The 13,511-nt window shown below is 43.5% G+C and overlaps 1 protein-coding gene across 2 annotated transcripts in view; it reads right to left on the bottom strand.

Annotated features, from left to right (window-relative positions):
• Positions 1-1,362: 1,362 nt before the first annotated feature.
• Positions 1,363-13,511, bottom strand: part of gprc5ba (G protein-coupled receptor, class C, group 5, member Ba) — a 16,791-nt gene continuing 4,642 nt past the window's right edge. The window contains exons 2-4 of one of the 2 annotated variants that reach the window (XM_005734679.1): positions 8,201-9,220; positions 7,837-7,982; positions 1,363-4,802 (exon numbers count right to left, since the gene is read on the bottom strand). In XM_005734679.1, the coding sequence (XP_005734736.1) occupies positions 4,758-4,802; positions 7,837-7,982; positions 8,201-9,218 (1,209 nt within the window). In that variant the 5' untranslated portion in view covers positions 9,219-9,220 and the 3' untranslated portion in view covers positions 1,363-4,757. The remainder of the gene's footprint in view (positions 4,803-7,836; positions 7,983-8,200; positions 9,221-13,511) is intronic. The other variant, XM_005734680.1, reaches the window with a different exon arrangement.

Raw genomic sequence — 13,511 nt, 5'->3', positions numbered from 1 at the left:
GGGTGAGCATGAAAGTCAGTGTTTTATAAAACCCCCTTTATTCTTCAACACATTGAAGAATCATCTCTGTGAAGATGACCCCACACTGCTTCAACAAAGTTGTTCTGGAGAGGCTAATCCATGACGGACTGTGTTCCACAATGCTTTTCTATTTGTATGGTTTTACTGCACTGGCATTGTGTTTGGGATCATTGTCATGCTAAAAAATGTAGCTGCTGCCAATCAGATGCTTTCCACATAGCATTGCATTGTAGCTCAAAATCTGATGGAACTTTATTTTTCTGATGAGGCTTTGGTGAATGGTAGATGGATCAAGGGTCAGATGCATTGCTCACATGTGAGGTCTTTGCTGGATTTTTTCCTATCCACTCCAGTTTTCTCATTTTTTTTGAGGACACACTACAAACTACTGGGATATGCCAAATGTTCAGCTAACAGCTCTTTGTAAGTCACCTTGTTGGTTGAGAAATAATATTTTATGCCAGTCAAACTGTGTTGTCTTTGCATTTTTTCTAGATTCAAGTAAAGAAATTTAAACTAATTATGTGTTTTTGCAATAGTAACAAAGTGCCTAAAGATGCCTAAAGAAATTGTAAAATAATTCTTTGTGAAGTTGTCTGTTATGTATAGACAAACCTCTGGTTCATCCTTTGAGTTAGGTGCCTTTTGTAATGCTTAATTACTTGTAGGTTGAGTTAAGTAGCTTAACAAACAAAAACAAACAACAACAAAAAAATTCCTCTGAAAATGGTTAGGTACAACGACTGGACTAAATGAGTGAAAAAGCAACCAGTGTCCAAAGAAGAACTTGGAGAATTATTGCTCAAGACAATTTTAAAATATTACAAGAAAGTAGCTTCCTGGAAGCAAAATGTAAAGAATTCAAGGGGTGATTCAAGGATTTGCTACAGATATTAGTGAACATTTTTTGTCAAGAGTCTGATTGGGTAGTTTATCTGTTAAAGATGGAATCTGTATGCCTATTAGCTTAATTAGCATAAAGACTATGCTAATTCTTTATGCTAGCCTGTCCATGTTCAAAGGTAACAAAAAACATGCTTAAAGCTTACAATTGAACATGTTGCATCTCATTAAATTACTTCACATGAATACGTTTTTGTTCAGGCTAATGGTTTCATCCTTTTTGCGCATGTTTGTGCTAAGCTAAGCTAGGCTAACCAACTGCTTTAGGTTACAGAATGAGAAGCAAAAACATTCAATGACTCAGTGGTTTATCTGTATGGACAGAAACGTTGCGAAGGTTTGACAAAAATGGGAAAAGCACATGCAGTTTTTTATTCTTCCATAATACCTGGCTGTTATTGTTACCATGTGTCATCAGGAAAAAAACACAACATCCAATTAAAAGTTAACTACAAATATGACACCTTTATTTAACTTTTTTTGTCCTGAATTGGTTACAGAAACAAGAGAGTTAACTGTTGTTTTTTTTTTTTGTCTTTTTCTAACCAGGGGAATCAAGTTCTATACATAGGCATGCTGCGTCACTGCACAGTCATAGCTGTGAAAACCAATATTACCCCTGTCAGCTGCCCCACTGGAGCAGTCTGAAGGCAAGACAAATCAGGAGAGTACAGGCAAGGACATGTCAACCCCAGGGAGTAAGGGTTTTCAAATGGGCTACCCAGGGACGACAAACTTAACATAGAAGTTGTGTGCAAAATCTCACCACAGTCTATTTGATTTTAAACACAGACAATATCAGTCAGACGATTCTCCTTTTTTTTGTACTTTTTTTTTTACCCTCAACTCTTTAAACTAACAGAGGAAGTTATTATTAGGTCCAGTGATGATGGCATTTTGTTCCTTTTGGGGAATCATACTGCTTTGGACCATTTCCCTTTGTTTCTCAAGAACCAGCTCGCACAGACATTAAGTGTGTCATCTGATATACACTGAAAGTATGATTGTTGCCACATGACCTTTTACATAAATAGTTAGTATTCAAAAGTAGGTCTGAGAAAGGTCATATATGTAGAAATGGTGATAAGCATGCACAGATAGGTAGTTGACGAGTGCAAAGTCTACAAAGTCACATCATGTTATTCTTTTTTTTTTATGTACTCCACATAGAGTGAAAACATCACAAGAATTGAAACCTCCCTCCCCCTCAGCTCTGAGTGCTGATACTCAGGAGCTTTGTTTCTTTGCTGCTGACCATCTAAAACCCTGAGGACAGTTCTTCTTGCATGGATATGAGGCTTGTAGCCTGTTTCAGACCAGGCCTGCCCAAACAGAGCCTGGTATAACAGGACAAGCTGTCTTTGGGCATGAAGCTGGCCTGCAAGTAGCAGTCCTATTTTAGAATAGCCAGTGTGTAAGACATAAACATACAGCAGTAGTCAAGGATTGACCCCTTGTCTTTTCTTAGTAAGATCAGGGGCCAGCGCACTGACTATTGGTGGGCTTGAGCCCTGCCTGCTTTGCATTTTCTTTTTTTTTTATAGCTATCCCTAATATATCACAGACTAAGTCATGATTTACTGCATGAAGTGGCAAAATTATCAATAGGCATTGTTGTCTTTTTGAAAATTTGAACATAATCACGTTTGCATCCCCGTAACAACAAAGTGTGGGAGGTACAACCAACATAAATCCTGATAATTGACAACTCACATTTTTTCCTTAATCAAACAAACAAAAAAATTCAAAATGAAATAAAATAAAATAAAAGCACATCTAGTGTTGGCGAAACATTTCCAAAATGCTATAGTTTAAAAAATAAAAGCATAATGTAACAAACAGGCAAATGTATAAACACAAAGCAAACCAGTTAAAAAAAGAAGATAAAATCAGTTTGCAGTGGTCAGTCAGTTCTCCAATGAATCACTGATATCTAAACTCAGCCTACAGTTTAAAAAAAAGGGGAAAAAAAGGTAAACAAGCAAGCAAAGCTTTACAGCACTACTATGTACACAGCTCCTCGGGTGAAAGAGAGAGCTGGTGCCATGATGAAGGGAAAGGGCGTGAAACAGAGACTCCAGTGAAACAAGAGTCCTTCTTGGCACAGAGACTTGAGCTATAGCTGTCCACAGAAAGAGTCTGGAGGAGGAGAGGAAGGAGGAGGAAGAGACGCTCCACCAGAAAAAAAGAAAACAGAAATGAAGACAACGACATAGAGAAGAGGAACATGGATACAAACGTACAGACGTGGGAGCCATTTTCTCATACAGATTGGAGGCTGAGTGAAGGAAGTCTCAGAGATTTCACTGTCACACAGACTTCCCTTTGGGGCCGTCTCGTGCTATCTCATTCCTACTCACCGCCACCCTCCTCCTCCTCCTTTTCCATTTGATCCCCCTCTTTCTACCTTGCACTGTTAATCTGATCTTTCTGAGGCTCTAGGATATCTCCAAACACCAGCCACAGCTCTAAATATAGTCTTGTCACTCACAGCTTGACTACTGTATCAATATAAGTGTTGTTTTTGTAGTTCCGTGCCTCACTGGAGGGTCGAGGAATATTTAGCACCAGAAATGTACCTGGACTTCGATTTTTTTTTTTTTCTCCCCTGTCGACACTCGTGAAATCACAACACTCACGTACGCACACACAAACACAAATACAGGAACCGAGAACGGGAGACCATTTCATTTCCTCGCTCCGTTTCTTGCTGATATAAAGTGACAGTTTCTCCTGGCTGCTTCAAAACGCCAGTGGCTCTGGAGATGTGGGTGTGTACAGCAGTCTGACCTCGATTCATTAAGCGGCGCCTCTCCCCCCCCCCCCCCCCTCGCCCGGTCATGACTGACGTTCCCTTTGTCCAATCATAATCCGCTCTGCTTTATCGTACATCTAAAAGCGGTTTGTGGGCAGCGCTGTTCAGGTGCAGCTGTGGTCATTGGGGAAACTTCCTTTCCAGTCACAGTTCAGGCTTCAGAGTTTGTGTTTGCAAAGTGTCCATGCAGGTGGGAGGATGGCGGAAGGTGAGAAGAGTTATGTGTTTTATTCACAGATGGTTCTGATCGCAACCCTAACCCTAACAGAGGTGAGAGAGAGGGAGGAGACAGGTCTGGGGTGTTGAGAGTTGTCGGGTGGGGGGTAACAGTCTGGAGAGGAAAGGTTTGCTGGAGTGTTATAGGGACCACACACATACACACACACACTTTCCTCTTATATACTGTACATTCACACCTACAGAGGCAGGGTTATTTTAGGAGGGCTCTGCTCAACTTGTACAGTTTGCCCATGTGCTCTGTCTACACCTACGGTGTGGAGGGATGGAGGACAGAGCCAAATGTTTCCACTCGAACGCCTTCATTGTGTGGAGCTGCAGAAAAGACATCCTGCCTGACAGAAAGAGAGAGTGAGCAGGAAAAAGCAATCTATTTCACAGTTTTCAGGGATGCCTACAATGTTGTAGTGTCACAGGAGATAATGATACCTAAAAAGGAATACTGCATGTCGGCATTTTCAGATCAGTCTTTTTCTTTTCTTTTTTTGCTACTTTCTTTCATATTTCCACTCTTCTAGAAAACCTTCAGCTCTGTCCTCCATATCCTGCTCTCTCTGAATCTTACACACACTCAAACAGTAGTTGATTGGCACACAGTCAGTGTTAAAGTCTGTACACAGAGTGAAAGGTCGATGTAGGCATCCGTGCTTTTAGTCCAGTCCAGCCAGACAGGGAGGTGGGCCCTTCGTCCTGGACCCCCCTCATTCTCCCTCCTCACCCTCTTCATCTCGTCCTTTTTTTTTCCTTTTTAAATCACACAGCCTCTTTCCAAACCTCTCGCTCACCACAGCTGCCTCCCCGTGTAGGTAGGAGGGGCAGAGGGCACCTGTAGGTGAAAAAGTTACGTTTGTTAACCGTCAGCAGTCGAGAAAGCATCTCATTTTTAGACATGCATGTTAATTCACATGGTTACAGGGTCTGCATATGTTCCATTCACACTTTATGTGGACACCTCTCTGTGTTTTAAAACAAAATGCCTGTGTTTTTGCCATTGCAGATGTATTTACACACTAAAACCAGTCTATATGAATTCTCTCTTCAGGCTATCGAGCTGCCACAATCCAGGTAAATTGCAAATATGTTATGCCATTCACAGAATTGAAGCTACTTTGGCTTTTTTGCCCTGTTATTGACCTCTCAGGTGACACAGAGACTACGTCCACACTAGCCCGGATAGATTTGAAAACGGCGTTTTCGTCTGAAAACGCTCCGCGTCCACACTAGCGTTTTCAGTTGTTTTCACAGAGTTGTGCGTCCACATTGAAACGGCAGAAAACTCTAACGTTCCAGTACTGCACATGCATGAAACGCAAGAAGATTCGGCCTGCCTCGTTTCTGTCTGGCGTTTATTTACTTTCGGGCTCGTTGAAACATCGCGGCAAAATGTCGAGGAAAAGCACCGAGTTTTTTAAATGGACTAACAATGAGGTGGAGTTGTTGCTGCGAGTAACACAAAAGTACAAAGTTGCCAAGCGAGTGAGAATTAAAGAATTTGAAGAAAAGCTATTTGGAGCATGTACAGACTGATATTAATCTGTTTTAGGGCTGTCAAAATTGAGAGCAAACAAAACAACTGCTGTATAATGCACTCCGCTATCTTTGTTTAATTGGTCACATGACTGCATCACATGACTAAAATGCGTCATCGTTTTCGAGTGTCCACACTGCAACAGGACAGCTCCATTTTGAAATGTATGCATTTTTGAGAGGGTTTTGAAAACGCTACGTCTTTCCTTGGGGAAAACGCCGTCTCTGTGTGGACGGGAGGCCAAAACGTAGAGAAAACTATGCATTTTCAAACGAAAACGCATTAGTGTGGACGTAGCCAGAGACTAGCTGTACCCTGAAACCTGAGTGGAAAACCTGCAGGCTGTATTCAGGGCTCCAGAAAAGCTAAAAACTGCATTTCTTTTTCTTGTAAATGCATAATTAATATTCCCTATAAAAATGCTATTTAACTCTTCACCCTTTGAAAACCTACTAGGAGTAACCTTTGAAGCTCTTTTATGAACATCTTTCAGGCCTGCTTGTAGAACAAAATGAGTAGGTGCGCATCAGAAGAAGTTAGCTTGTGCAGCTACCCTTAAACCCCCCCAGAAACTGTTCTAATGGTTGTGAAACCACATCTTTAGTGATCTATCCTGAGGTGTCAGAACTAGTCATTAAGGAAACAGGGGACGTCATTGTGGAAAGTGTTAACAAAGATACTGCAGTAAATGATACTGCTCTCTGCCGTAAGGGAACAAATGCAATATTTATCCGTCAAAAAGTATAATGTTTTTATTGATGGAAAATAATGGCTCATATTATTGTATTGCTATTAAATTTTAAAGCCACACGAATCCAATTATAGCAGCTATTATATTTCCCCAAATGCACTGTGGTCAGTTAATAGCCTGGTCTCCAATAATGACCAGCCTCCGGGAAAAAAACAAAGTGCCTGTCATAAAATGTGCATTCCAATTAAAAAATAAATAAAATCCAACGGTACAATCATATTGTTGCTTTTTGTCATGTTTAATTTGTTGATTCTGATCCATTTCGGTTTGTCATCCATTAATACCAGCCAGATGTCGTCACATATGGTTGCCTACTCCTTCAGATGGTTCACAATAAAACTCTTATTTAGGAATAAAGGGTTTTGGAAAGTGCTGTGTTTTTATCATTGGAGTAACTTAACAGAAAGTGGAGTGGATCTGAAAGTGAGGCTTTATACAAAAATAGTGCTGCAGTGACAAATGGGCGAACATGACTCATCACACAGAGAGAATTAGAAATAAAGCTTTACCTCCAGCACAGGCCACCTTCACATTTAGCCAATGCAACTTAGCTTGCACTTTAGCTAAAGTTACACTTATGTTAAGTGTAAATATGTGGGTTTAAGCAGGAGCTTATTAATTTAGTACAAAGACTGATTTAATGTATTAAAAAAGGCTAAATGTTTCCATGTTTCCACTTTCAGCCTGGCAGATGATTGATATTTACTGTAAAGAATGGAGGGGTATTGATTTTCCTGTTTTACTTGCTGTAAGATGGGGAATGTGCCAGTCTCCTAAAATGTCAAACTGTACTTAGACCATTATCAACCTTGCAATACAATCCTGCAGTTTTCTATTTAATTCTTTGTGCTCGTATTTGTTTTAGTATCCTTTAAAACTGCTGTTAAAGGTTCTTTATTTCATGCTTTCTGCAAATCGGTTCCTTCAGAGCGCCCTGAGCCGGCTGTACAAATAAACGCTGCCTGCCTTTAATGGGGGTGCACAACCACACCGTTCATGCAGACTAGTGATATTTTATGCAAAGCAGCTTAAGGAGACGCCTCTCCGTTCCCTTTGTCAGCTCGATCAGCACGCCCGGCTGCAATTTCTAGGAATAGTGACTACAAATTATCTCTGTCAGCAGAGTGTCGTTTCAGCTTTTTAGACTTCTGTAATATGCTAGGTGTTGTTGGGTTTGCTTAATTCATAGCACAGTGGCTGGAAAGCAGTTTACCTGCACCAGCCATGGTGACCATTCATCCTGCACAATGAATCTTGCTGGGTCACCTGACGGTGGCATCATTAAGGGGACAATTGGTATTATATTTTTACACAGACAGCAGAATAAGAAGCAGAAGCTTCCTCACAATCACCCTTACACAGATCAATGTCAGATGAGTGACCATTTGTGACAAATCCGTCCATGCACGTGGAACAAACACAGTCGCTTGAGAGTTTCCAAACACAAACTGAGTACGCACGCATACACTCTCACACCTCTCCCTCATTCTTGTGCAATGACGTATGGTCCAGAACGCACAAATGTGCATGCAGTCTTGTCGGCGTGGTCGAATGAGAGAGCGGCGTGTAAGCGGCGTGTACCTGTGACTGGGAGGATGTACTCACCGCTCCCCCGTTCAGGATCATGGTCATCTCGGTGGGCTGGTAGACGTTGCTGCGGAAAGGAGCGCTTGGCCTGGCACCGGTGTTGCTGCTGTGCTGCCCGGCACCGCCACCGCTCCTCAAGCCTGGCGTGGAAGAGACGGACAGAGATTACTCACCCTGACTCACCACTCGGCTTACTGTCTGGAGGAACCAAAGAAACACTTGCAGAAATGTCCTCCTGCAGTTATTACTAGCCAAGCATACAAATGTGTCCAAGAGTTGCATTAGTCACTTTGGCCTACATTCCTCCTACAAAGCTAAATTACGCCTGTTTGCTCAAAAGTATCAGATTGTGCTGTACCTGCAGTGTTCTCATCATTATATCCATAGCCCTGGTTCTCCACAAACTGCCTGTGAGATAGAGGGGTGTCATCGTCGAAGCTCGTCTCCCTCATCCGTGTTGAGTTCTGGGATGTGTCGAAATAATCCGGGGCAGTGGGTTGGGGTGGGGGTCTCAGGCAGACGTGAGATTCGGGAATGGCATGGAAGATCAGCAGCAGCCAGCCCTGAGCAACCAAAGCAATAGCCAGCGCTGGGTCATCCCACTCTGGAGACCTGCCGAGCCAGTTGTTTCCATACAGATAGAAGCCCACCCAGGCCACCCACAGCAGCAGTGACATCAGGCAGGTGACCAGCAGCCAGATGGCACTGCAGCGCCACTGACGTGTCTTGCCACACAGGGCCAGGGAGGCTGCGGTTAGCGCAGCTAGTAGGAGGGCTAGCACGTAGCTGCATGCCAGTGCGAAGTCCAGAGGAAGATACTGACAGGCAGCTTTTCCTTCCCTCAGCACGGTCAGAAGCAGCCACTCTGCAGCAATGATGCCCTGTACGGCACTCAAACCCAGTGCCAGGCCGGTTAAGGCACAGCCACCAGGGCTGCGACGCTCCCTGCCAAGCCTGCGCAGGCGGACGCCCTGAACCAGCAAGCAGGAGAAGCAAACAGCAAAAAGGAGACCCCATAGGGCCCTGCGAAGAAGACACAGTGACTCATCCCGCTCAATCAGGTAAGCAAAGCTCAGGCCGAACAAGCCAAGGATACCGAGAAGCAGAAGGAGGATAGGTCCCACGCCGCTGCGCTTCTCGCCCTCACTGATGTGGCGTAAACGGCACAGCAGGACTAGGGCGAGTAAGATGGCAGCCAGCACCCCACCGGCGGCCACAGATTCAACGGCCACCCCCCATATGGAGTCCAGGTCACAGAGGAGGGTGTACGGACGCACAAGGCCCCAGCCACAGCCTCTAGGGAGCGGCTCTGGCTCGCTGTTGGCACGGTGAGCAACAGTCAGCAGCAGCAGGAGGAGAACTGGTGGGAACGCCATCTCTGAGAGAAGACAGATAGCGAGATGATGCAGAGGTTAGGGGCAATGAGGGAGAGTGGAGAAAAGTAGGGGAGAGAAAGTCAGTAAGTCATTCTGGTCAATAACATTTGCAAAGCTGTAGAGCTGAGCAGTCACTCCCACAGCAATCATTCCTTTGTGTGACAATAAAGACAATCGGCCACTGCTGTGTTTTAGAGAGGGAACAAAAGACAGTAGTTCGTGCAGGGTGAATGACTGAAGCCTTTCTAACACATACACGTCCTGTTTCACCAATAATAGCCTTTAGCCAGACCTTTTTTGAACCTTTTTAGAAGTTTTTTAAAGGGTTCATTTCTGAGGTAAATGGCTTCAAATAAAAACAGCAACCCTCCCATGCAATGAAAAATACAAAAGAGCCCTACACAACCTACCTACACAACAACAGAGTTTTTGGGGTGTGATTTGTCTAGTCTTATCCAGCACACTAGCCTTTGGAGTGCTGACAGGGGAGCTGCAGCATCATGCATATTTTTATGAAAAAAAACAAGAGAAACAGAGAAAGGAACTACTGTACACTCAGTTTGGCTCACTATCAGGCATCTAAGGGCACCTAGCGATAATCTATTGTAGACAACAGCAACAGAACCTCGAGCACAAGTACAAACATTTGTGTACTTTTGAGAAAAGTGTCCCAGTGAGGGGAAAAACAAAAAAACCCACATAAGCACTCTGAAAAATCAATGCCGTCTCAGTCTCCCTTTTCCTTTATTCATCACAGCTGTCAGCCACACAAACACACATAAAAATACACAATCTTTCATTTCATTGTGGGCTTTGCTGGGATGATCAGCGCTGTCGTTTCACCTGACAAAGCTGTGTGTTTTATGGGAGGTTGATCTGTATTTAAAGGCGCCACAACACCGCGCGCACAAACATATCTTCCTGCCAGGCTGCTGTCACTAAGCTTTCGGGCATTCTTTCCAGGCTGGCTCATGCACACTGCTCTTTTCTATCCTCTCCATGCTTACAGCTGCACGTTGGATTGTTTATTTCAGAGAACTTTAGTCACAGTGCGAGTCCGCCACGAACGTCTCGCTGTGTCCACGAATAGACAGTGTTTGCATACCACATAGTGAACACTGGATATTTCCAGCTTCATGTCCTCTGTCTCTCTATATCAAGTAAGTTGGGATGAGTCATATGGTTGGGGCGATAGAGGAGAGTACTAGGTTTAAACACACCAGTTATTAAATAGAGCAGACTGGAAGAAGAGAGAAATAGACTCAAGACATTTGGAAAATACGAGGAAGTCTAGTCAATAAGTAGCAGTGTAGCCCCGCTTTATGGCTGTACTGTCTTTGTGACATTTCTGACTTTCCTGTAAGGTATGACAGTAAAGAGGAAACCAGCTACAATCAATATTTTTTAACAACATTGCATTAAATAAAAACCATTGCTCATATTCCCATGGAGTCCTGCAGCTCTCTGCTGCTCTATATTGACTTTCAGCTCATTGTTCAGATGTCTGTCTGCCACTTTACCGGTGCCATTTACTTTTACACTTCTAACAAGAGCTCATTCTAACTCTCCTTTGACAAAAGGACACTCAACAGTAGATTTAAATATAGCAGGTTGACTCTAAACTAATGATTAAGTTGCTTCATAATGGCTGGATGTGTAGATAAGCTCAAATTGACTGCTCACATGTTTGTCACAGCTTAGACCGCAACATTGGACGCGCTCTAAAATCTCAATAAAAACAAGCAGATTTGAAATAATTTAAATGCTGTATTAATACAAATAAATCATCTGAGGCTTAACAGTTCTTGTGTTGCTCCAAATTAATTCAGTGCATTGCAGATCTGGACTGTAGGATGGGTCAGGCTAACTGCCTGCGCTCTTTTTTTCTCCTATGCAGCCGTGTTGTTCTAACACACGCAGAATGTGTTTTGACATGGATGGGTGGACGTCATATGTCACTTAGTCTTAACGGTGTCTTCTTAGGTGTGCAGGTCACCCGTGACATGTGCACTAATGTACCTCCATACCATCAAGGATGCTGACTTTTGAACTGTGTGCTGATAACAAGCCAAGTGGTCTCTCTTCAGTGAGGAGCCAGTGGTTAATCAAGGTCTTGATGGGCGTAGGGGGACAGACAGACACTCTGTCTCTAAAGCTGAGACAGAGAGAAAAAGAGCAGTAGCACTATGGCATGCGGTTTGCGGTGAGTTGTACCAGCACCCACTAGTCAAGGTCTTTTTTTCTAATGGTACAGTTTTACATCACATAGAAAATATATTTACTGCCCATGCAGTGATTTTTAGTACTGCAGTTTAAGTTTAATGAAGTACAGGCTGAGGCCCTAAAGGTCACCACTGTTTTAGTTTTCTGTCTTGTCCTTTGCAGAAAGAGATTTCTCCAGATTCTCTACATCTTTGAATTATATTATAAACTGTAGCTAAGATTGCTTACACATCATTTAAAAAAAGACCAATAACACCCATGTTCAAACCTATTTTGCCACAAAAAAGGTCATAAAGATGTTAAAATAAAATAAAAAAGGATTATTAATCTTCTATAAGAAACTGAAAAACACAATATGTACTGCTTTATAATTCTTCTCCAGACCTTCCTTCTCGCCCTGCCTGCATAGTTGGACCATCCATTTATTTACAAGCTTTTGATGTTTCTTTCCTCATATACATTTAAGATGGATTTTTTAAGAGAGCAGTTGTTTACAAGTTTGCGAAATAGCATTATTTATTTCTCACCCCCCCCCCCCTCCCCTGAGGGCATAACAGTGAAAGATGTGTGCATATATATATGTGCGTTGTGCATATTCATGTGTTTCGAGCCCTTTCATGTATCCTTCAGAGATTTACACTCTCCAAAATTCTTCTTCATGCCTCCTCATTAATAAAATTCTTTGCTCCCTCATTTCCTGCTTGTTATTTCCTGTTGTCTCATCCCATCCTTCCTTCCTTGCTGCAGCAGCTCTTAGCCGCTGGTTATTATTGGTCTATATTAACATCAATCAGTGCTTACAGAGGAATGACTCACCAAAACACACACACATAAAATTACAGAGCTGGATCTTTTTTGTGCATACAAAAACACCTGACATTATCATGCATGCCTCAACGCACAAAAACACTCATGTTTCCTCCTAACATCATCCCGCTTTTTATGCTCCGTCACTAAACTACAGGAACAAGGGAGAGCAGCCAAGGAATTAAAACCTCACTCGCTCATCCTCAAAAAGCCAAGCAGCCTGCTCCTCCTCCTTCTTTTTGTCTTTCTTCCACACATCCTTTGTCACGTTGTAATTACTGGGACATTAACGCTTTGCACTCGAGACAAGTGCACATCACAACAGGACACGGAGGGACTGGAGCTTGTGGCCTGCACACTCGTGACTTTTTGACTCGTCACCCCCCTCTCACACAGATGGTTGCTCTGGCTGCTCTTTGAGTGGCTTGGCAGACCGGTAAGCTGCAAAGCTGAAGGATGCGCAGAGAGAATGGCTGCACACATGCACAAGCAGCGAGACGTGCATGTGCAAAATGCTACGCAGAATATGCCGCACACCTACAGACACCTCTTTTTTACTTCAGCTTTACACGAGTGGTTTTAGAAGCGAAACTGTCTGGCCTTTTGGTTTGTGCAGCACAGAGGATGTAGCCGCCGTCTCGCCCTCCCCTCGCTCTCTAGACGTGTTTCTCTCTCTGTCACTCATCACGCAGCCATCTCTGCCCTCCCCTCCATTAAAAAAAAATCCTCTATTCTGTTGGATTTTCAATGCCACCGCTCCTCCAGAGCAGCCAGAGCGGCCTCGACTTGCTGTATTTGAAGACGTGCTGTGAAAGATGCGCCTCGTGCACCTCGACTAGTCCCCCTCTTTTGCTACCCAGTGTCTAATCCCTAATGCACTGTCTTGCTTCCATTTTGGCATCATTTCCCCTTTTCTGCTTGTGCCCCCTCGCGCCTTCCTACTCCACCTCCTCATCCCCCCTGCTTTCCTTTCCTTTTATTTTCACTGTGTATCTTATGTAACTGAGGGAAGGATCCAGCTCCTGCCAGTTCTGCTGCATGGCTGCTGTTTCTCAGGCTTCATCTTCCTCAGTGCCAAGCAGCCTGCTGGCAACCAGAGGTCCATCTTAGTCCCCTTCATTTCCCATCTAGCAGTGTTACATGTGTTGCTTTCGCATAAACATACTGGCATTATGTTCACGCAACATCCAGCTTGGTGGCATTTACTATGGGTGTGTGTGTGTGTGTGTGTGTGTGTGTGTGTGTGTGTGTGTGTGTGTGTGT

The sequence above is a fragment of the Pundamilia nyererei genome, unplaced genomic scaffold (genome assembly GCF_000239375.1).
Source record: "Pundamilia nyererei isolate P.nyererei 1_Seehausen unplaced genomic scaffold, PunNye1.0 scaffold00059, whole genome shotgun sequence".
Taxonomy (NCBI): Eukaryota; Metazoa; Chordata; class Actinopteri; order Cichliformes; family Cichlidae; genus Pundamilia; species Pundamilia nyererei.
This window is presented reverse-complemented; position numbering and strand designations above follow the sequence as displayed.